The following is a 23,453-nucleotide window of genomic DNA, read 5'->3' as shown; positions in this document are numbered from 1 at the left end:
TGCTAAAGCAAAGCCCTTTCCACTTCAGTTTTTGGAGGGGGAAAGTGCTGGTTATGGTCTGTAAATTACATTAATTTTTTGTTTCTGGGGGGGGGCAGCTGCCCCCTCCTGTACCCCCTACCTACGCCCATGCCTCCCCACCTAAGGCTCGCTTTTTGCGCACCCCGGGGCAAGCACCTGCTCCGCCTTATCCTTTCCAACCTGCTGCTGTTGCGGAGGCCGTGACTTCTTCGCCCAGATCGAGCCCAGCTCCCGTCGCCCGACCCCCCCCCCCACTCCCTCCCTTCCCAAAGCAGCTGCGCTTTCCTAACCCCGCTTGGGCCGGCGCCGGGTCCCTTCATAGGCAGCCGGCCCGACTCTCTGGGGCAAGGATGATGTGCGGCGGCCTGGGGAGGCGGAAAGCTGCTCCTCTCTGCGATCGCCGCGAAAAAGTCAAGATCTGACACTCAAAGAGGGTCTAATAAACTGCAAGCCACATTTACCACCCCCCTCTCCAACATCTCCAGTTGCGCTTTTACGCGCGCATGTTTTAACGGGGATCAGCGGCGCTCCCTTCCGAATCAAAAGGCGCTGGGTTGCGCAGCGCACAACGAGGAGGCGCGGGCCTGTTGTCAGGAGGGAGCAGCCCCCAAACATAAAATGTCTCGTCGTTTTTCCTCCAGCCCCCTCTGGGCGACGAGCGCCTGCCGGGGCGTGGCTAGAAGCCCATTAAATGCGCCTGCTTTGGCGGCGGCTGCGCTTCCAGCTCGCTTTACGCCGCGTAGCTTCTCGGCCTAGCGTGGCATTTCGCTCCCCCATCGGCGCCCCGGAAATCATGGCCAAATACGTGGAGCTGTGCACCAAAGCGAAGATGCCCATTCTGGGCCTGGGCACTTGGAAGGTGGGTGTTTGTCGTGTCAAGAAAGAGGGATGATAAGCGGGTCTCTTGAGGCCGATGGCATCTTCCATCTGCCCCCCCTGCTGCTGCCGCTGCCACCATCTCTCACTTCATGCTTGCTGGGCGATCTTTTTCCTCCCCTCGCTCCGGACAGAGCTTTCCACTGCGTCTGGCAGCATCCGAAGTAATTAAAAGCTTCGCTTTCGCTTCGTTTTGCACGCCCAAAAATAGGATGAACGTTTTCTGCTTTTACTGTTTTTACTTTATTTCTGCTTTTTCCGGTTTGCCTTTAATCAGATCTGCCTCTCGGGACACTCTGGTATCCGTATCCCCTTTAATATAATTCGCAGATTTTGCTTAATTTGTCTTGTGGGTGGCATAGAGAGCGGAGCAATTCCTTATTCTGTGAAATGCAAGCAGCTGTTATATAACATTCCGTCCTCTTTCCTTGAATACTATTTTTTATGTCCATTGCGTGCTTATTAAGATTAGTAAATTGCATGAATAAAATTCCTTGTGCTGTGGTGCCTGGATATTTTTTGTGGGTAGAGGAGCAGAGACATTACTGGAATAAAAAATACGGGTCAGGATTAGCGTGAAAGTGGTTTATAAAATGGGTTTCTGGAAATGGTTTGTCCTATTTTATATAACTGACTTCAACTTTAAGACTGCTTTCTAACACAGTTTTCCTCCACTACCACCGTAACAAAAAAAAAACAACCCCCCAAAAATCCTAATGCCAATAATTCTGATGTACCTCCATGCCCAGGGCTGCTGCTCTTAAACTCTGTAATTTGGCAGTAAGCCCCCACCCCCAACTTTATGGAACTAATAGGGATGAAGTGCACAGTTGCCAACTTCTTTTTTTCCTGTTGGGCCCTTAAGTGTTTTATATGTGACATAAGAATTCTGCAGGAAGATTGCTTTTGTCTTGACACTGGCTGCTGGGGGATAATATTTGCCTTCTGAATTTTTGCAGATTGTGCAGCAGTTGAAGGCAAAGAAGCTTCAATGGGGAAATTTTTGGCATTAAAGCAGAATTATTTTATGCACGCTTAGTTGGAAGTTCTATTCGGTTCAATGAGTCCCTTTCAAGGAGTGGCATGGAAAGTTCTCATCCTGCTAGATTTTATTGCCTGCGTGAAGGAGACTATTTGTAAAAAAGCAGTGAAGTCTCTTTTGATCTCCCAAGCTTTGCTAATGCCATTTTTCGGGTTTAAGCTGTGTAAGAAAACATTTGTTTTTATTTCTTAAAAAAAAGAAAAAACACATCTTTTTCCTTAAAGGGGGAAGGCAGTTTTGCATCTTGAGAGATGCTGCAAGTATCACTTCCTTGGATTTCGATGTTCAGAGGCAAGTGCCTTGGTTTATACAGGTGAAACTCAGAAAACTAGAATATAGTCGAAAAGTGCATTTATTTCAGTAATGCAACTTAAAAGGTGAAACCAATATATGAGATAGATGCATGGCATGCAAAGCAAGATACGTTGTAATTGTGATTATTTGTTGTTAGGCGGGGATGTAATTAATGAAATGTAATAGCAATGTTTTTTTTGTTTTTTTGTATTATTGTAACTATTTTATTACTGTGGAATTTCCAAAAGAAAGCATTTGTAAAAATTAAAAGAAAAATAACAAATAATAAGTTGCATTACTGAAATAAAGGCACTTTTCGACGATATTCTAATTTTCCGAGTTACACCTGTATAGCCAGAACAGCACTAGACATGCTCAGGGGGGCGGAGGTATCAGCAGACATTGGAGAACCCAGAGATTTGCAGAAATTAAAAGAAATGCTTAAGAAAAAAAAAACCTAGTGGGATGGGGAACCACCTGGGAAGAGGAATGTAATGATCATTGATCTTTAATGAGGACAGTGTGTCCTCAATGGCCATGAAATGCTGAGTTGGGGACAGAAAACTGGGTGGAAATGGAGTATGCTGGGAGGTATGGCCCATTGGAACACTTCACAAAAGCAGCTATCTATTTATTATAACATACATATTTTGCTTCTCCACTGAGCTCCATGTGGTTCTTCTCCTCCCCATTCAATCCTCGTAAGGTTAGGCTGAGAAAATGTGAATGGACCACCAAGTTCACCCAGTGAGTTTCATGGCAGATTGGGGATTTGAACCCAGGTCCTAGTCCAACACTCTTAACTGCAAAACCCAACCAGTAAGTGTAGCTGCAGGCTCCACTTAAATTTGAAGCGAGTAAGATAAACAGCAGCGGTGGGGGAGCTGGAGAAGCAGCTGGCAAAGTTTGTAGAGAAAGCGCAACATGGAAACTGCTTGTGCTTGCATGTTATACTCTTTGGGCGTCTTTATAATCTTATTCCAGATTAGGAGTACGTGTACACACCTGTGCTGTAGATTTTCATGAGGCAGGTGTGATTCTGCCTGGCCAAACATGTTGCCTGGGCCTCAAATGAAAAAGGAGGAAATAACCTCCTTTTTTTACAAGGAGCAGCGGCAGCTTCTGTTTTGCAGAGGGCCATTTTATTTTAGTGAGGAAAAAGTGTAAAACGCCTTTATTGGTTTGCTTGTTTTTCTTTCTTTTCCAGTGGTTTGAAGATAATCAGCTTCCTAAGGGTCAACTTAAAATGATGGTGTTCTCGTGGGACAAAAAGACATAACGTGCTGGTAAATTTCTGGAAGCCGGCCTTGTAGTTCAGCCTGTTTTGGCCAATCGGAGGCTTAGCATAGTTCAGCCTTTTCCATCCTGGTGTCCTCCAGATATTTTGGACGGCACCTTTTAGGTCCCAGGAACCATTTTTTCATCACAAGCTTCTTCTGAGAGCTCTGAGCAATCAAAAGCTATAGCTTCCTTCCTGCCAGTCAAGCCTTGCTGATTTGCTTCTCAGCCCCCGCAAGCCCTGCAGCATTACCTTTCAGGAGGTGTGCTTAGAAAGGTAACAAAGAGCTATTTCATTCCCAAGGGTGCTGGAGACTTGAAATGAAACCGCCATTTGACTCTGCAGCAAGCCACACACACTCTACTGAGAACTTGACGCAAGCTTTCTCTCTTCCACCTCTTCCTTAGACTGAACCTGTTTCTGCTCCACCCACCCACCCCCCAAAAGGATTTTTGTTTCTGAAGTTTGTTTATTGTTTGTTGTTGTTTTGACCATCATGGTCATATCAACCACCGGAAAAAAGAATATATATACAATTAAATCTTTACAGTCCACCACGTTATCTTCAATTTTGGGGCAGCAACTGTGAACCTCACAAATTTGTCTTTCGCAAATTTGCCAAAACCAGACAACTAATAGGTCATCAGGCCTCTTGCTTAGCAAATCAAGGATAAACCTAGTTCTTGGTTCAGAATACAGAGAGCAATATAGTACATAATGTATAGATCTGCTGCTGCTTGAGTACCAAAAATTTTGGTACTACCAAACTTTCTTGTAGCATCCCTCTAAATCAGGGGTAGGCAACCTAAGGCCCGTGGGGCAGATGCGGCCCAATCGCCTTCTAAATCTGGCCCACGGACAGTCTTGCAATCGGCATGTTTTTACATGAGTAGAATGTGTGCTTTTCTTTAAAATGCATCTCTGGGTTACTTGTGGAGAACAGGAATGCGTTGATTTTTAATTTTCAAAATATAGTCCGGCCCACTACATGGTCTGAGGGACGGTGGACCGGTCCACGGCTGAAAAAGGTTGCTGACCCCTGCTCTAAATATTCTGAGGGCATAGTGTGAAAGTCATGATGTATGGAATGGATGTACAGTCGTGATGTATGGAAGTGAGAGCTGGACCATCAAGAAGGCTGATCGCCGAAGAATTGATGCTTTTGAATTATGGTGCTGGAGGAGACTCTTGAGAGTCCCATGGACGGCAAGAAGATCAAACCTATCCATTCTGAAGGAAATCAGCCCTGAGTGCTCACTGGAAGGACAGATCGTGAAGCTGAGGCTCCAATACTTTGGCCACCTCATGAGAAGAGAAGACTCCCTGAAAAGACCCAGAGATTATTTTGAGAGAGGTGCTCTTCTAGGTACTTTGATTGCCAGTACTAATACCTTGGACTGGCCTTGCAGCTCACTGAAAGACTGTCAGTTTTCTATGTTCACCACATAGGCAGTATGTCAGTGTTTCAGCCTGAAAATTATTCACCAGCATCGCAATACACAACCTTTTGTTGGCAGTTTGTTCATTTCAGTAAGCTAGAGGTCTCGGTGCAATCCAATAAATGTTGGGCAATTCACTCTGCCGATGATTAGCAGTGACACAGAGTCAGTCAAGCAGGATCTCTTGCTGTCTCAAACAAGATTCCCTTCCCCTAATTCTTCAATCTAATAAACACTGCAGCTTTTGGCCTTTAATATGGGTGGCGTCTAGACATCCTGAATGAAACGGGCCTACAAATTTATTTGCCATTTGCTGTTTTGCTAGATGCTTTGAGGGATAGCCAGATCCATCTCCTGGTCTACTAGTTCCAGCAAGCCCTTGAGGGTCTGGACTTCTCACACGCTCCCAAGTCTTCCTGTGACGTGCCTTGCATCTGAGGGAGGAAAGAAAAGCACATGCCTGAAAATATAATTTGGGCAGCCAAATGCATTTTGATTACATACATTCATTGCCTGGGACACAGATAAAAGCATATCCAGTAATGTTACATCTAACAGCTGCCCCAAAACTGATGACACTAGTAACTGAGATGGCTCAGTTGGTAGAACATGGAATTCATAATCTCAAGATTGTGGGTTCGAGACCCACTTGGGCAAAAGATTCCTGCATTGCAGGGGGTCAGACTAGATGGCCTTCACGGTCCCTTACAACTTTATGATGCTAAATGAACTGTTAACCGTTGGTACGGGTTTTTTTTAACGTGTTATATTGTAGTGATATTATGCCTTTTATTATATAGCCACTGTACTATTTAGTCTGCTTTTTATGTGAGCTGCTTTGAGTGCAGCTGAATATGTAGAAAATTGTATTATATAAAGAATCTGATGGTGATAATGACTATTTACACGTTAGCACCCATTCAAAACTTTCCCACTTGCCCCCAATATTAGCCTTTGATGCGAACATAAGATTCCACAAGCATGACAAGGCTGCTTTTTAATTTGCCTGCAGAAGAAAGGAAGAACGCAAGGAGCTGTCTTTATACTAAGTCAGACCAAGGTGACCAACCATGGTGGCTGCTGTTCATGAAGTATTATGTCTGTGCTAGGCCCAGAGTTTTGGCAATGGATACATACAGAATGGTGGAGCAAAGAGGAAGGTGTAGCAAGTTAATGGGATGCTTGAACAGGATTTCTCTGTTGTTCAGTCCCCACCAGGGAAAGTTGCAGAGGCTGTGAAGAAAGCCATTGACGTGGGGTATCGCCACATAGACTGTGCCTATGTGTACCAAAACGAAGATGAGGTTGGCAACGGAATCCAGGAGAAAATCAAGGCCGGGGTTGTAAAGCGTGAGGACCTTTTCATTGTCAGTAAGGTATTTACATTTATACCTCACTTTATCTCACCTGCTGGGGTTTGAAAAGTGGGTTGCAACAAGATTGTAATGTACTCCTAAACTTTCTTTTTTTGCTTGATGCTGACTGTCCCCAGAGAGAAGGGACCATAATATTTTGCCAGTGGGCCACTTTCCAGATATTTAATTGATAATGCATATATGACATATCCACAGGTGAGCTTCTTACCTTGGCAGGTTCCACCGAGAGGAGGTGCTTATCCTGGTCATAAGCTATTTAGGGATTTGAATTTTAAGACAAGCACCTAGCATTTGGTTTGGGAATAGACGAGGAATCAGTGCAGTTTGCTCAGGACTGGTGAGATTTATCCCATACACACAGTCCAGGTTGTAACCTATGTTTTCATAGAATCATAGGGCTGTAGAGTTGGAAGTAGCTCAACCCCCCACAGTACAGTAATCTCAACTAAAGCATCCGTGACAGGTGGCCATCCAACGAAGTGTAGCAGTGAGGGACGTTATCATGGATGTGAGTAACTGACTAGGGTAGGAGAGACCAGAGCTGGTATATCGGCCCCAGCTGATGAAAGATGGTTGGGCTTCCAAAGATAAAGCTAGGTCTAATAGCAAGCCCCCACCCCCACCCCGGCAAGCTGAAAGTCCGATCCTTTAGAGCAGAGGTGAGCAGAAGGTGGATCAGGTTCTGTTGGTAGATCTCTGAGCGATGTGCAGGGCATTACCGAGGATTTCTGACTCCTAGTTGTTCCACAGCCACCATCAAAAAAAGACTATGTTGCTGAAACAAAGGAACTAGGAGAAGCCAGGAGTGAATTTTGTGTTGTGAAGGAACCGTTGTATGCTCCTGTCAGTGCTCAAGGATTGTAGGAGTTGCATTCTAGTAACCTCTGGAGGGCCACTGCTTCCCCAGCCCTGCAAGATTGCTGGATTAATGGTTCCATTTCCATCAGTTCATGTGATAGACCAATTTTCTTCAGGGGGGAAAGATAACATTGTGGTGGAAGGAACTCTTGAGTGAGAGGTAGGGAAGAGGAGACCTTTCCCAGGATGAGAGACTGGGAGAAGAAAGGAAAGACCCTGAGGGTCCTTTCCAACTCTGCAATTGCACAATTCTATGAAAGTTCCCAGGTGAGATAAAGAATAAAATATTATTATTTTAAAAAGAAAAAAACATTGTGGAATAGATGTAATCTGGTGAATTAACCTGTGTTCTTGCTATCCTTCCTCTTCCCACCCCCCTCCCAGTTGTGGTGCACATTCCACGAGAAAGCCATGGTGAAGGGTGCCTGTAAAGGAACTCTTAAGGCCTTGAAGCTGGAGTACCTAGACCTCTACCTTGTTCACTGGCCTGTGGGATTCAAGGTATTCTTGTTTGTTTGTTTGTTTGTCTATCAGCTTCTATCCTTACCTCTAGGCAACGCACACAAATAAATCAAAATGGCTGAAAACAGCACTGCAAATTACATCATATAAATCAAAACAATAAAAAAGTAGGCACCCATGGCAGAGACCTGTTCATCCAGCTGAGAAAGCTGGTCTGAACACAAACGTTTCAGTTGTTTCCAGATAGTGGACACCAGTTGTATCGTTGCAAGGGTGCTGCACTCCAAAACTGGGGCAGCTGCACTAAAAGCCCTGCTCCCAAGTTACGGTGGGTCAGGCATCTGGTATCCTTGCAACTTGAAGGGAGAAGCTCTCGCACAGACCACATTTCCTTCCCTTGCTGGCTGCACCTCACAAAGTCTTTATAGTGGTAGAGCGACATTTGGAAACCTCTGGCCACTTCTGCTAAAGGCAAGTGTGTAGAAGTGCTAAAGGCAGAAGTGTAGGGGCAAATCCAAAAAAATGCAGGGTCCTTTCACGACAGTCACAGCCACAACCCTTCTAATATTATACAGTAATCCTATAATTATACAACAAGGATTAGGGATGCATTGTAACAATCAGTGCAGGTCTCCATGTGCTGTGTTTCAGTCAGAGCTACTGTTTTCTGTGGATGTACACGGGCAAATGGTTTGGAGTTCTCCAATACCTCCTTTCAGAGTGTGTACTTTCCACGAAGTTCCACTGTACGTAACGGACCTGCACATCTTTGTCTTGAAACTGGAGCACCTCCTGTTTTCAGTGTTCCTAAATGTTCAGCTTTGGAGAATATGATGGCTAAAAAAAAAGAGCTCCCCTTTCATGCTGATTGGGCGACTCTCGGACGCTGGAGATGGGGACCCCAGTACAGAAATAGTAAGGGGTCTTTGACCTCCCCCACCTACCCAAGACCCTGGACCACCTCACCACTGGCTAAAGGTATAAAAAGGAACATATGGTTGGTATTCTTTCATTGCACTTGTGCCTGAAAAAGCTGTGAGCTTGACACTCAAGCTTCTGAGATCCTGGAGCAGGGAGCTGTGATGATTCTGCCAGGAGTATTTTAGGATACTTCGCACCTCCAGGCATGCTTACAACAGAGGAACAATCTACAGAGATTGCTCCGGTTACCTTCTAGAATTATGGTTTTTAAGGAAAATAAGTGAAGCGTTTGGTTGATCTGGTTGGTTGGCTGAGCAGTGGTGTCGCTTGAGAGCCTGGCTTTTCTTGCCCCGTTGTAGAAAGAAGATGCCACACGGTCCCCTTTACACTAGTGATGTATTTCAGTAACAGAGCATGTGGTTCTTGTGCAGAATGTGCTAAGGTCAATCCCTGGCATCTCCAGGTAAGGCAGGAATATAGTCTGGCTTGGTATAAAGCATATTCCTTTGTTCACAAGGTCCCAGGTTAAATTTAAGGCGCATCCTGTTAAAGTATATTGGGGACTGGGAAAAGCCAGTTGTCTGACTCTGCACAAGACAGCCTCATCTACTCAAAAGCACACCTGCTTATGTTCTTGCTTTGCATTTGACAGGCTGGAGAGGACCTATTCCCATCTGATGAAAAAGGCATGATAATACCCAGTAACACGAAGTTTGAGGACACCTGGGAAGTATGTTCCGCTGCAGTTAAAGGTTTCTCTTTGTTCTGTGTGCAATTTATTGCGTGCACCTTTTGCATAGCTTGCAGCTATTTATTGCATATCCTCCAGATTTCGATTGGCTGAAGTTGTGCTATATATCGGTTCCTCGGAGGGCTTCCCCACTAAGTAAAGCTCAAGATTTTACATGGAATTGGCTGTGCATAGTTGCAAATACCATAGAAAAGTCCCTCTTGACTAGGGTTTGCAAACCTCGGACCAAGGAGTCAGATGTGGCCCTCTGAGCCCCTCTTCCTGCCCCCCTGGACGCTTCTTATGCCAGGCACACATCTTATCTCATTGGCCAGCACTCTCCTTGGGTGGTTTTGCCTGACTTGAATGTGTCGAACTCTGATGGTGCCTTTTTGCATCTCTGGATGGAAGATAGAGAAGAGAGAGGAGTTTGTAGAAACAAGCCTGCTGTACAAAGCTAATAGTCATTCAGTGCCCTGGCCACTTTTGCTTCTGGTCCTGCATCCTGGAAGGTTCCTTAAAAGGGAGCATGGATCTTGGGCTGAAAAAGGTTCCCCAGCCCTGCTCTTGACTTTGGTAGGATGTTTGCAGATTTATTTGTGAAAGCAAATTTACTTAAAAATATGTACCGAGTTCTCCTTCCCCATTGTGGCCATGCCAGACAAGATGCCATGTACAACAGAACCGGTGGGCAGTGGCGGAGGAAGCCACTCGGCTGCCCAGGGGCGGGGTGATCAGCCCATAGGGGTGAGGGCGGGGTGCACCGCGGGGCCTCCGGAGTCTGCCTGCCTCCTCCCACTCAGTCACCCTACACAGCTTGAAGACTTTACGCAGAGAGGAACCCCATACGGGTTTCCCTGCACGTAACGTAACAGGCAGGGAGCCAGCTCAGATAGAAAGACAGCAACCATTTTCTTCCCTTTTTAAGCGCTGGCTGCATCCATCGCTTCCCTCACACCCCACCTTTCCTACTGTGCATTCCAGGGTTTGGGTCCTGAGTTGAGGGAGCTTTTGTTTCTCTCCTTCCAGGTCCCCAACACAATGGGACTTCCTTTTGAGCAGACAAGTCTAGACTTGCCCGATAAAGTGCGTTCTTGTGTGTGTGTGTGTGTGTGTGTGTGTGTGAGAGAGAGAGAGAGATCACATTTATTACAAGGGAGTATGAAATTCCAATTTTCAGTACGCGTCCCTTGTGCTTAGGGAATTAATCTGCTTTGAATATAGAAAATATTAACCTTGGGGCAGCTTCTATCAGATATAGGCAGGCCTTCCCTTAGGAGCGTTATTAAATCCAGTAGGTCTGTGTAAACGTACTGCAAGATCCCTTCCACGTTTGCCCCAAAGTGACCCTTTAAATCCACTTGATAGTCTAGCTGTAGGCGCTCGTCTTCCAGGCAGAATGAAAAGAACACCCACTGATCCCACTTCCTTCCTCTCTCCTTCCCGCCCCCCTCCATTGGTTGGTTGTTTGCTTGCCTGCAGGGCCAGCCCTACGGGCAGGCTGGGTGGCGCCGCGCTGGGAACCGGGGCGGGGGCGCCGGAGGGATCCGTCGCACCACGGTGCCAGGGCGCCAGATCTGCTTAAGACTGCCCTGCTTGCCTGCCTCCTTCCCGTCCTCTCCCCTGCCTGCCTCCTCCAGCCAGGAGCGCAGGGCAATGGCATGCCGCCAGCCCAAGACTCCCAAGACTCCCCCGACTCCTGAGCTGTCCAAACGAAGGGGGAAGGCCGCCGGCAAAGCGGCACAGCTCCTCCCATTTCCCCAACGGCTCGGGGTAGGCTTGGGAGTCATGGGCGGGTGGCAGACCAAATGTCACACACCCCGGATGACACCCAGGGTGGACCGCCCCCACCGCACCCCCTTCCTCCATCACTACCAGTGGGGAGTAGTCATCCCCAAACACCACCACACACATGTGCTCCCACCCCCCTGAACAAATAGTTATTTCTGTGTGGAACTGATTTTTGGTCTGTAGTTTCCCATTTCCAAATTCTGCTCCTGTTCACAGAGAGGTGCATATGATAAGTTTTGAAGGTGTATCTCATTAGATGAGAGCTTAGCAGGCTCAAAAGTGTGACAGCTTTCCAAAGTCAGACCAGGAGGAATTCCTAAGGACAGTGGGGAGATTTATGTTTGCAACATGTTTATGTAATATTTGGTCTTCATTTGTCGTCTCCCCCCCGCGCACCAGGCAATGGAGGAGCTGGTGGATGCTGGATTGGTGAAGGCTATTGGAGTTTCCAATTTCAACCGCGATCAGCTCGAGAGAATCTTGAACAAGCCCGGGTTGAAGTACAAGCCTGCAAATAATCAGGTAGGATGCCCAACGATGTAAACTGAAGTTTTTTAGGGGATTATGAAGGGTTGGTCATTTCACAGCGGCAAGAAAAAAAAAGATGGACAGATTTCAGTGCTTGTAAGGAACTTCTTAATTTATGGCTATTCTGCTTTTCTTAATCCACATCATATCATGTCCATAGTCATTTCCAGCACTGGAATCCTTGATCTCACAGCAGCCCTGTGAAATTGGACGATGTCACTGAGGTGTCATTTCATAGCTGAACTTAGATTTGAGTCTGTTTCTCTGCAGCACCCACGCCTGGGACTGGGAAAGCGTGTTGCTTTTATTTATTTATTTCACGAAAATTATACACCGCTTGATTGTAACTGTGAGGGGGAAGGAGTACAGAGAGCCCCCCCCATCCTGAGGAGCAGCTCCTCCACCAGCAGCAGCGCCAGCGGGGAGGGGGAAGAGTCCAGTGAGGAAGGAGGAAGAAGGAGATGGGGCTCTGGCAGGATAGCAGAGCCCCTGCTGCATGTGGGAGAGGAAGAGAGGGGGGGGGAAGAGGGGGAGAAGGAAAACATGGAAAGGAGACCCTTTTTCCCTCCGGTTCCGGAATTACGCAGGAGGAAACGCGGGAGGAGATTTGGGGTGCCCAGACTCTTATGTTGGAAGAAGACGCGGAGCGCGCCATTCCAGGGTTCTGGGTCAGACTAAGAGGATGTATCCTGTATAGCTCTAGCACTGTAAATAGCCTGCACTTAATAAAAGCATGAAAAGGCAAAGGTCTGGATAGTCGTTACTCTAGAGTAGTCGCAACGCATCCCCTGTGACAGTAACTTTAAAAAAAAAGCCTCAAAACACTGTTCCAAAAAGATTTTAAAAAATAAAATGTAAGACACTGGAAAAGTTAAAGTAACAGTAAACTAAAAACAGATTAAGATCAACTTTCTAAACAAAATAAAAAAATTCCTTCCAGCAGCACCTTAAAGACCAACTAAGTTTTTATTTTGGTATGAGCTATCGTGTGCATGCACACTTCTTCAGATACACTGAATTAGAAGTCCCCAGACGCTTATATGTAGAGAAAGGGTGGGGAGGGGTGGTGGAAATGGGTGATTGACTGACTGATAGCTGTTGACGACTGCAAATGACTGCAAATGGACTTGCATGAAAAAGCAAGGGGCGAGGTGGCTGAGGATCGCTTTATCATGTATAATGAGATAAGAATCCAACGTCTCTGTTCAAGCCAGGTCTCTCCATGGTTTTAAGCTTGGTGAGCTTAAGCTGCTGGAAGGAATTTTTTCATTTTGTTTCGACTACGTCAGACCAACACGGCTACCTACCTGCAACTAGAACTTTCTAAACGTTACACTGATGGTTTACTGATGTTTGTTTCTTACCTTTTTGTTCTTGTTCTCTCTTTTTTCGTCATTTAACTGTGTAGTTTTATTGCTGTAAAGCGCTCCAATATATTTTAGTGATGTAGCGGTATACAAATATATTTGTAATAATAAACATCTGGGTAGGCTTATTGAAACAAAAAATGTTTTTAGCACAGTGAAAGTGTCTCCATGGTGTTAATAGACAGGGAACTCCAAACTTTGAGTGATGCCACACTAAAAAAATAATCCACCAATCGAAAGGGGAAAGCAGTTTTGTAGGTAAACTGGCTCAAGTTGTTCAGGGCTTCATAACGAATTCAGAAGGGCTGCCTGTAGCTTGACAATGCTGAGTCATTGAAGAAGAGAGTGCCTTTCCCCCCCATCAGTACTGGTTGGTTGTACGGTGCTTCTGTAAACCGGTCCTGCTGATTTATGGCAGGTTAATTTATGCCTGAATGGGAGTGCTGGTTTTAAAGTGTGTGCAACCAAGCTCAAAGTGTTCTCTACTTGCATAATTTGAATCCCCGTGTTGCTGTGCATCAGCTGCACAACTCAGGTTATATCTTCCATTCTGTCCTGGCTCTGCTCAGAAAAATGGAGAAACATAGCTTTTGTACTGATAGGGATATACATCCATACAGTGGTACCTCGGTTTATGAACTTAATCTGTTCCAGAAGTCCGTTCTTAAACCAAAACCGTTCTTAAACTGAGGCACGCTTTCCCGAATGAGGCCTCCCACCGCCAGTGCCCTTCCACTATTCGGATTCCGTTCTTAGACCAAGGTAAAGTTCTCAAACCAAGACACTATTTCCGGTTTTGTGGAGTTTGTAAACCAAATCGCTCTTAAACGGAGGTACCACTGTACTTGATTGCATGAGAGAGGTAAGTCAACCACTTGTTCACAGCTGGTAACAAATTTTGTTCAGAAATGTGTTTTTTGGGGGGGAAGCTGGTGACATTGTGGCTTCTGATTTCTAAGTATCTGAAAACCACAAAACAGAAAAGGAAAACTGAGGGCACGATCCAGCCAGAGGTAAACATGCCCCGCCTTGCATTGACGTTGAGGAAAGAGTTAAGAACACACAAAACTTTCCCCATCAGAAAACATGGAGACTTAAAGTATGCAAGAGCTTGTCCCTTGCTTTGCGCTCTTATCAGCCTCAAAGGCTTGGAGGCCCGAGGTTTTCGGCTGGCGGCACTGAAAATTAACTGGCTGAATTAATTACCATGAATCAACACCTGCTATGGTGTCCGCCCCTCAGTTGGAAATTGCTCGGTCAAAATACAGGTGAAACTCGGGAAATTAGAATATCGTCGAAAAGTACATTTATTTCAGTAATGCAACTTAAAAGGTGAAACCAATATATGAGATAGATACATGACATGCAAAGCAAGATATGTCAAGCCTTTATTTGTTGTAATTATTTGTTGTTAGGCGGGTCAATTATAAATGGAATGTAATTAATGAAATGTAATAGTGATGTTTATTTTTGTTTATTTTTGTATTATTGTAACTATTTGTTTTATTACTGTGGAATTTCCAAAAGAAAACATTTGTAAAAAAGAAAAGAAAAATAACAAATAATAAGTTGCATTACTGAAATAAATGCACTTTTTGACGATATTCTAATTTTCTGAGTTTCACCTGTAATTGTCTGAACTTCCCACTGTGGAGTCATTTTTGTTTTTTTAAATGGTAACTTTTCGGATTTTGCATCTGAGCTCTTAGCTCTTAATCCTTTTGATGGTGGGCGGACAAAAGGATGGTTGGAATGGAGTGAGTGGGTATGTTATTTATGCTAAGTGAGCAGGAAATGAAGCCCCAAAGAGCAGTGCATACTGAGACCAAGGTATCGTGTGACAGAGACAAGAATGTTTCAGGATCCTGTTTCATCCTAAATATAGTCTGTGTGTTCTGCGAGATTCATACAGTAAGTCTGCACAGAAGCCTCACCAGTGTGCTTCTTCCTTCAAACAAGCAGCTGAATTTCTGGATACTGCCAGAACATGGTATCCTACAGGGTCCTGGCTGTGAACTGACTAAAAATATATATATGCAAAACTCATGCATGAGTTTTTTGGGAAGTTGCCATTATGCCTTACCTTAATAAAGTAGTTGAACCCAGAAATAAAACTCCCAGCAACGATGCAGCTCTACGCAGTATAATTCAGCACCCTTGGCTGGTCAGCAAGACTAAGCCCCAATCAATAAAGACTGGAGTGATCACAATTCTCCACACCCCACAGAATGTTGAACAAGATGCAAGAAAAACTTGGTTGTTCCTGGTATATATGCACATCCCGCCACTGCTTTTGATAAATGGTTTCTGCAGGGTTTTGTGCCATGGCAAAAAAAAACCTTGAAAGCCAACTTGACCTGAGATGGCAATGGGAGAAAATAATGCTTGGCGCTTGCTTGATTCCTTTGTTTATTTGAAATTGCATTTCTCCTTCTTAATTCCATTTCTTATTCCTTGTTCTTCTAAAATTCGTTCTTCTACTTCAGCCTTGACCAGCATAACTGTCTTTTTCGGGTGGTTGAGAAATTGAATCAGGCATTTGAAAGTGCTGCTGGAGAAGGAGGAAATCGCTGGGGAAAGCGGATAGGCTTTTATTAAATGGGAACATTATGAGTGCCCTGTGAAAATCCCACCAACTATGAAATAGTAAGTGCTGCAGTCCAAGAAAAGGCTATATGGAGAGAATCAGGAGTGCAGCAACCAGAGATTGTGGCATTGGGGGGAAAAGTAAAACCCGCCATGTGGTTTTCTAAAGAGGCTGAGCTATGTTTGCAGATGAATTACGGCTTGCCTGTTCAACTGCCAGTAGCTGTTCAGGAAACCTGCCAGGAAACTTCCTATTATATGCATAGTTGATCTCTGAATGCAAATCTTAAAATTATCTATTATTATTTTTTTTATAATTGCAGCCTGCCCTTATTATTATTATTTTTTACAATCAAGCAGTGGCTTTTTAAAATGAAATAAATAAATAAATAACTGATGGGTGCAATAAGGCAAATTGTTTTCTTCTATGTTTACAGATTGAGTGCCACCCGTATCTTACCCAGGAAAAACTGATCAGCTACTGTCAGTCCAAAGGGATCGCTGTCACAGCGTATAGCCCCCTCGGCTCCCCTGACAGACCATGGTGAGAATGTTTGGTTGTCTTTTAGTGCTTAGCTAAATGTGCCATGAGCTTGGAGCTCCACATCATAGTGAGTAAATGGGGAATGGAAGTGGGATAAGGGATAACTAACCAAGGTCCAGCAGCCCCAAATATGTTAAGCATTTAGATTTGAAGCGATCCACTATGATGAAAGTTGTCTTGTTGGCATCTGTCAGTCTCAAGAGACAGTGGAGTGCGCCTCCAGGGGTAAAGTCAAACTGCTGTGTTAGCAGCACCGAAGCATACCCGTCAACTCCCGGACTGAAAAATCCGGGATCAGCAGCAGTGCGGCACCGGAAGTCGCTTCTAGGCATTTCCGGTGCCCAGACGTGGGCAGAGCGGCACCGGAAGTCGCTTCTAGGCATGTCTGGACATGCGTAGAAGTGACTTCCGGTGCCGCTCTGCCCGATTTTTGAAAATCCGGGGGAATTACGGGATATTTCGCCATTTGGGACAACAGCGGGAAATGGCTTTAAAAACAGGGGTTTCCTGCGGAAAACGGGAGACTGGGCAGGTATGCACTGAAGTGACCTCCCTGGGGCGCAAGCCTGGGCAGTGGGTATGGAAGTCCTGGGGTGCCCAGATGACAAGACCCTACTGTCCTTGGCCTTCCTGATGTGGTCGAAAGGAAAGCAGAGCAATATGTTTGGCACCAGCTTGGCTGCAGGAGTTTCCAGAAGGAGGCGTACAAGGTGCCATCCAACCGTCTTAGGGACTCGGCTCCGGATTTGTGTAGGGTTTACTCCTCAGCCTTTTCTTCTCTTGAAGATATCCCACAAGGCAGTGGAGGTTTAGGTTCAGAGTTTTCCTTCTCTTTGATGGGCTACCTTCCCAGGTGGATGAGCACCATCTGTCCCTCACTTCCCTTTATATCATGTGCAGAAACTGCCTTCTTGGCAGCCAGACCCACCGATGGAAGTAAATCCAGCAAATCTACCTATTAATTTATTTGTATGGCTACTGCATGGGAAGTAGGAGTCTTATAATTAGCATTTGCTTAGCACCTTCATCTGTTGAAAGATGGTGCTATTCACATGCATGCATGTACTGTTTTTAATATTCGGTTGGAAGCCGCCCAGAGTCAGATGGGCGGGGTATAAATAATAAATAATAAATTATTATTATTATTATTATTATTATTATTATTATTATTATGTGCTTGTAACAGCCCTGTAGGGTGAGCTTGTACCATTGTATTGCAGATGGTACTTTTTATAGTGTAGAGAATAAAAGTCCTATATGAAATTCCCTGTTAAAAGGTGCAGAAGCTCTGGGGAAACCCAACCAGATGAGTGTGGTATTAATAAATTGTTGTTGTTCTTGCTGTTGTTGTTGTTGTTGTTGTTGTTGTTATTCCTCTGCATCTGACCAGTCTTTCTGTTTTTGTTAAACGCGAGTTATCTTGGTACCATTCATTACCTTTTGGCTTTTGTTGCGTTTCCTAGGGCCAAGCCAGAGGATCCCTCTCTCCTGGATGACCCCAAGATCAAAGAGATAGCTGCTAAGCACAATAAAACTGCAGCTCAGGTGTGTTTGATTTATGTGTTGAATTGAGTGCCTAAGCAAAGAACCTGGTGGACTGGCAGAAAGAGGGCGGTGGGCAGGCAAGCAGACCTGAGAAATACCTAACCTAATAACTTGGCAGGAAGATGTGATTAGGCCAGATGCACAAATAATGATGGCTTCCTGTGTTCAGCAATGTCCAGGTCCCCTCCTATTGAATGAATACAAGGTTAAATTGTGGTGAGCAAAAACTCATTTCTTCACTGCTCCTACTTGAAATGGGGATTTAAAATGTTAGCACTTGTAGATACTAGGCTAAGGGGGAGGTCGCTCCTTGCCGTTAGGTTAAAAAAAAAGGTAAAGGAGCCCTGGACAGTTAAGTCCAGTCAAAGGTGGCTATGGAGTGCGGTGCTAATCTCACTTTCAGGCCGAGGGAGCCAGCGTTTGTCATGGGGATTTCAAGGATGTAAACTTTCTGGCAACAGATGTGTACCAGGAAAACTGAGGGAGACCCACAACCCTTGGATCCCTCAGCAGTTAAACTCCATTCAGGAATTTGAGACTTGAAGCCAAACTCTGCAGAAAGGGGTGCCATTTTGCTAAAGAGCATGTGGTGTGTGTTTTCCCTGGCAAATCTAATGTTTAATGTATTTGTGGCTTGGGACAGGAAGATTTACTTGGTTTGGCTTTATCTTGATCATTAGGTCCTGATCCGCTTTCATATCCAAAGAAATACCATTGTGATTCCCAAATCTGTCACTCCTGCACGTATTGAAGAAAACTTCAAGGTAAGATTGAAAGTAAGATCAGCTCCCAACGGGATCAGTTCGGGTCCTACATGCCATATGTCACCCCAAACAAGTGCCCTCCAGTTACCTTGTGAACAGAGATTATGGCAGCCCAGCAACATCTGGAGGGCATCACGTTGGGGAAGGCTGGTGCAAATAAAGGATTATTTGTACTCTTAACATGAATTACAGCTACCATTAAGGGAATAATCTATTTTTGATTGCATATCTGCCGACAGATGGCTCAGCGGGAGAACACATTAGGGCTTAGGTTCACTTCCTGACTTCTCCAGTTTTAAGATCCAGGCAAAACAGCTGCAAAAGACTACAACTCACATCATTCCCAGCTAGCAGGAGCAGTGGTCAGGGGTAATAATAATTATTATTATTATTATTATTATTATTATTATTATTATTTATTATTATTATTTATACCCCGCCCATCTGGCTGAGTTTCCCCAGCCACTCTGGGCGGCTTCCAACATTAAAATGCAATAATCTTGTAAACATTAAAATCTTCCCTAAACAGGGCTACCTTCAGATGTCTTCTAAAAGTCTGGTAGTTGTTTTTCTCTTTGACATCTGGTGGGTGGGCGTTCCACAGGGCGGGTGCCACTACCGAGAAGGCCCTCTGCCTGGTTCCCTGGCTTCTCGTAGTGAGGGAACCGCCAGAAGGCCCTCGGCACTGGACCTCAGTGTCCGGGCAGAGCAATGGGGGTGGAGACGCTCCTTCAGGTATACTGGACTGAGGGATGATGGGAGTTGTAGTTCAACAACAGCTGGAGACCCAAGTTTGAGAAACAGCCTAGAGAGTCTGTGCCGACCAGAAGAAGACAGCAATGAGTGATAAAGACCAACAGCTCAAAGGCTGTCATTCTGTTCCCTTCTTCTGAAATTGTTGTCATTACCACAGGTTGAGGAGAGTCTAGAAACTGAGAGAGAGGGGTGGTAATTGTGCTTGGGAAATCTACACACACACACACACACACACACACACCATGTCCTCTCCTCAAGGCCCTAAGTTCAATCCCTGGTCTCTCCAGGTAGAGCTGGGAATGTCATCTATCTGAGTCCTTGCTGCCACCGCTGTAAGCTCATTCCCCCAGAAAGGGTATAAACCACTTCACTGCCTCCTTTCACCCCATTTCAGAGTTGGCCCTAAATGTCCTCCCCCAACTAATTGGAGCCAACCCCCAAACCAGTAAAAGAGGCCAACTCTACTAGGCTGCTTTGGGCATCTCTCAACCTGACCAGCGTCACTTTCGGAGGCAGCAATGCTTCTGGATTCCAGTTGCTGGGAACCTCGGGAGAAGAGCTGCTCTTCTGCTTGCCGGTTTCCCGCAGGCATCTAGTTGGCCACTGTGAGAACAGGATGCTGGATTTGATGGGCCATTGGCTAAGATTTCAGTGAAGGTAAAATGGGATGACTCTTGCTTTTGCTTATTTACTCCGTTTTTTGCTCCTGTGTGTGCTGCATTGAACACTTAGGAAGAAGAGGCAGGCTGCAAACGCAAATAATGCATAAAACAAGTGATGTTAACCTCCACAATTCTTGTGAACCTGCCATGAATTGGAGATTCTGCTTTTTCTTTCTCCTTGCCAGGTGTTTGACTTTGACTTGACTAAGCAGGAGCTGGAAACCATTCTCAGTTTCAACAGGAACTGGAGAGTGTGTGCATTTAGCACGTAAGTAGCAGGGCCTGGAAAATCGAAAAGGGTTGATTAACAGCATTGTCGAACTCTCATGTCCAGGATCAGTGTAGAACAGTTCTACAGTGCTTAGTCAGACATTTGGTTAAATAGATCAAAAGAGCTTTTAATCAAAACCGTTAAAAGGTGATTGGGGAAACAACCTTCTTGGGGGGAAATGATAAAAGTAATTCCATTTTTTAAAAAAGGCATTTGTGGCAACCTTCTTTTACACAGTGCATTTGGGGCAGTCAGAGAGGAAGACCATCCTGTTCTAGTCTGGGGTGGGCAGACATCAAGCTCGTGAGATATGATATAATGCAGACATGCATTAAGATTGCCGGTACAAGATTATTCTAAACATTTCCTCAGTCCATGAATTCGTGATCAGTACCAGAACCAAGTCTTCAGGCCCTTTCACACTAAAATCCGCTCCCATTTCCTCCCCCACAGAGTTCTTTTCCAGAATCTGAATTTGCAGGTGGGGCAGTCTGTGGGGGCAGAACGTTTTCAGTTGTAGCCACCACTATAGAGGACTGGCAGTTGCAATCTCTTGCTGATCTACTACAAATAACCCAGAGATCTGCCAGTAGTGATTATTGCTAATGCTGGACCTTTGTTAGAGGACATTAAATCAGTTTTCACCCAGTGGCTGAAAAAGCTGGTTCGGTTATCATTTAATCATTTCTGACAACTGGCAGTTATGATTAGCATAAAGTTAACAATTGCCTGACCTGTGAAACAGGTTCGTTATCCTTACCATTGATAGGCATGACTACTGACTTGGTCACACTCTGCTGTGCAGTTGTTCCTTGGTTTAAGTACACAATTGGTTCTGGAAGTCTGAAGCGTCCTTAACCTGAAGCGGACTTTCCCATTGAAAGTAATGGAAAGTGGATTAATCCGTTCCAGACGGGTCCGCAGAGTACTTAAACTGAAAGTACTCAAACCGAAGCGTACTTAAACTGAGGTATGAGTGTAGTTTGGAAGCTCTGAGCGTTTAACCACCCCTTTAAAACAGGCTCTTGCCATTTTCTCATTAAGATGTCCCGTAAGCTTTACCACAGAATCCCCACCACCACTTTCTGTTGGCGTATCTGCCGCTTTTAGGAGAATTGTGAATCAGCTTTCTCTCAGGGCAATCTCGAGGCCTGCTTTAATTCCTAGATCAGTGGTGCAGTCGGGACTTCTTAGTGTGTTGGGGATCTTTCGCTTTAGATGGTAATATTTAACTTCGCTTAGAAGTTAAAGGAAGCCATCCAAGCAGCGACTGGGGGGGGGGGGACGTCCTTCTCATTTGCAGAGTGGAGTCCTGGATGTCTTGTGCCAAAGTCCTGCCATGACAGCACCACTGTTTGAGATAGCTGGTTGGTATCCAAAGAGTCGTTTCTCAGTTCCAGAGGCAGAGATGGGTTGGAAACGTTTCCTCAGCTGTTTCCCCCTTTTTTAAAAAATTCAAAGTGTCTTTTCATACTTTCTTCATGTGGCTTCTTCCACAATTGTGAACATTCAGCATTCTGCTTTGAGGTTTGAGGTTTACTACAGTATGTTCCTGGTTTCTTAAGGTTTTTTAAATGGATGGTCTTGCTGTAAATTTCAAAAATGTCTGGCAAAGGCAAACTTTGTGGAATTGTCTTATCGTACTTTGAAGGCTCAGCATTTTGCACTCAAATTTCAAGTTCAATTTCTAGACACTGCTGTAATATCATTTTTATAATAAAAAAACCCACAATAAACCCTGTGGACATTCTTCCTTGTACAGCAAGGACATCCATTATAGTACTGAGTATGTTCATGCTGCCAGCTGGTGTCTGCTGGGGGTGATGCTGGATAAGGCCTTAACAACTTGTGACCACCAGCTAAATATTGTGTTTTTACAGATGCTCAACAAGTCCCCCTTTTTGCACTTTCAGGGGGGCAGGAAAAACGGGGGGTTTATCTTGCCTTGGGTGTATGACTAGAAGGCCACATTTTACTTGTTGGGTCACAAATTGTGCTGGCCTAAATAGATACGTTTTGAGAGTTTAGGGTGCTCCATGCTTCCAGTTTGCAATGGTCCCCTAAAATAGGCGTTGGCATAAGTGAAAACCAAACTTCTGATTTAACTCTTTCTTTTCATAGGTGTGCGAACCACAAGGATTATCCTTTCAAAACCGAATATTAAGTCTGGTCCTGAAACTTTTCAAAACAGAAAATGTGGACTTTTTGTGTAGACTTCCTGGCATGAAAAATAAATAAATAAATAAATAATCTGTCCTCTCCACACATCTTCTATAAACCTTTTCCAGCCTAGATGCGATATGTTCTGAGCAGAGGTATTTTAAAGAACAAAGCGATGTGTCATCTTTATTTGGCAGAATCATCCTTGCCAATACGAGCTGTTGGAATTATAGAGAGGTGAATAGTAACATCCAACTTTTGTACCACCACTTCTCCCCCGGTTTCCTCCCCTCATCTGAAAAGACAGAATATGTTAACACTTTTTATGGGAGACACAAGTTCTAATGCCTTTTGTGTTTTAAAACTGTGTTGTTGTTTTCTGGACACACCTTTGCCTTGGCACCACACTGGGAGCTTCTAAGTTATAGGTTTGTGTGCAGTCTGTTCGTTGCTACATGGGTAGCTCTCTCTAAAGGATTTGAAGTGTTTTCTTCTTACAGTATTGCTTCTAATAAAATTGCCTGGTTACTATAATGGTGTGAGTCGTTGTTTCCTGATAATAAAATGCATCAGTACAGTAGTTCAAAAACTTAGACCTTTCCCGAAGATATATCACTCTCAGAACATATTCAAATGTGGAAATCACTGCTGTCCTAGGAGAGAGAGACCAGACCAATATGCTTGCTTGAACTGCAACTGCAAAACCGTCGCTAACTAAAGCAGTCTCCCCAGAGAACTTAGTTATGAGGAGGCATACGAATGTCATTAAATAAATAAAAGCAAAATCGGTTAGCTATTATGTCTGTATGTGCTGAGGCAGAATGTCACTGAATGCCTGTTTCTGGGGAGCAACATGTCTTTCTTGGCGGTTTCCCAGAAGCATTAAGATTAAGGTTTTTTGCTATAAATGGGAAATACAAGTACAGTGGTGCCTCGCTAGACGAATTTAATTCATTCCACGGGTCTTATAACGAAAAATTCATCTAGCGAATCCCATAGGAATGCATTGAATTTTATTTGAATTTTTTTTGCCCATAGGAACGCATTAATTGAATTTCAATGCATTCCTATGGGAAACCGCGATTCGCTAGACGAATTTTTCGTAAAACAAATTCATCTAGCGAGGCAACCTCCGCTAGAAAAAACCTTTCGTTAAGCGGAAATTTCGTTAAGCAGGGCAT

General features: G+C 44.6%; 1 protein-coding gene across 1 annotated transcript; it reads left to right on the top strand.

Moving 5' to 3' along the window:
- The first annotated feature begins 752 nt into the window (after positions 1-752).
- LOC118091214 (aldo-keto reductase family 1 member B1) lies at positions 753-22,806 on the top strand. The gene is made up of 10 exons (XM_035127932.3): positions 753-880; positions 6,160-6,327; positions 7,570-7,686; positions 9,221-9,298; positions 11,489-11,611; positions 16,008-16,114; positions 17,578-17,659; positions 18,340-18,423; positions 20,027-20,109; positions 22,234-22,806. The coding sequence occupies exons 1-10, from the start codon at positions 815-817 to the stop codon at positions 22,274-22,276; spliced, it is 951 nt and encodes a 316-aa protein (XP_034983823.2). The 5' UTR covers positions 753-814; the 3' UTR covers positions 22,277-22,806.
- The last annotated feature ends 647 nt before the right edge of the window (positions 22,807-23,453 follow it).

This window comes from Zootoca vivipara, chromosome 9, assembly GCF_965207765.1.
Source record: "Zootoca vivipara chromosome 9, rZooViv2.hap1.1, whole genome shotgun sequence".
Classification (NCBI taxonomy): Eukaryota; Metazoa; Chordata; class Lepidosauria; order Squamata; family Lacertidae; genus Zootoca; species Zootoca vivipara.
Note: the sequence above shows the minus strand (reverse complement) of the source record. Positions and strands in the feature narration are given on the sequence as shown.

Excerpts from the sequence above, each read along its gene's own strand:
- LOC118091214 (XM_035127932.3), top strand. The coding sequence starts at position 815 with ATGGCCAAATACGTGGAGCTGTGCACCAAAGCGAAGATGCCCATTCTG. Across the intron at positions 11,612-16,007 it reads ACAAGCCTGCAAATAATCAG|ATTGAGTGCCACCCGTATCT; the intron begins GTAGGATGCCCA and ends CTATGTTTACAG. Across the intron at positions 20,110-22,233 it reads AGAGTGTGTGCATTTAGCAC|GTGTGCGAACCACAAGGATT; the intron begins GTAAGTAGCAGG and ends TTCTTTTCATAG.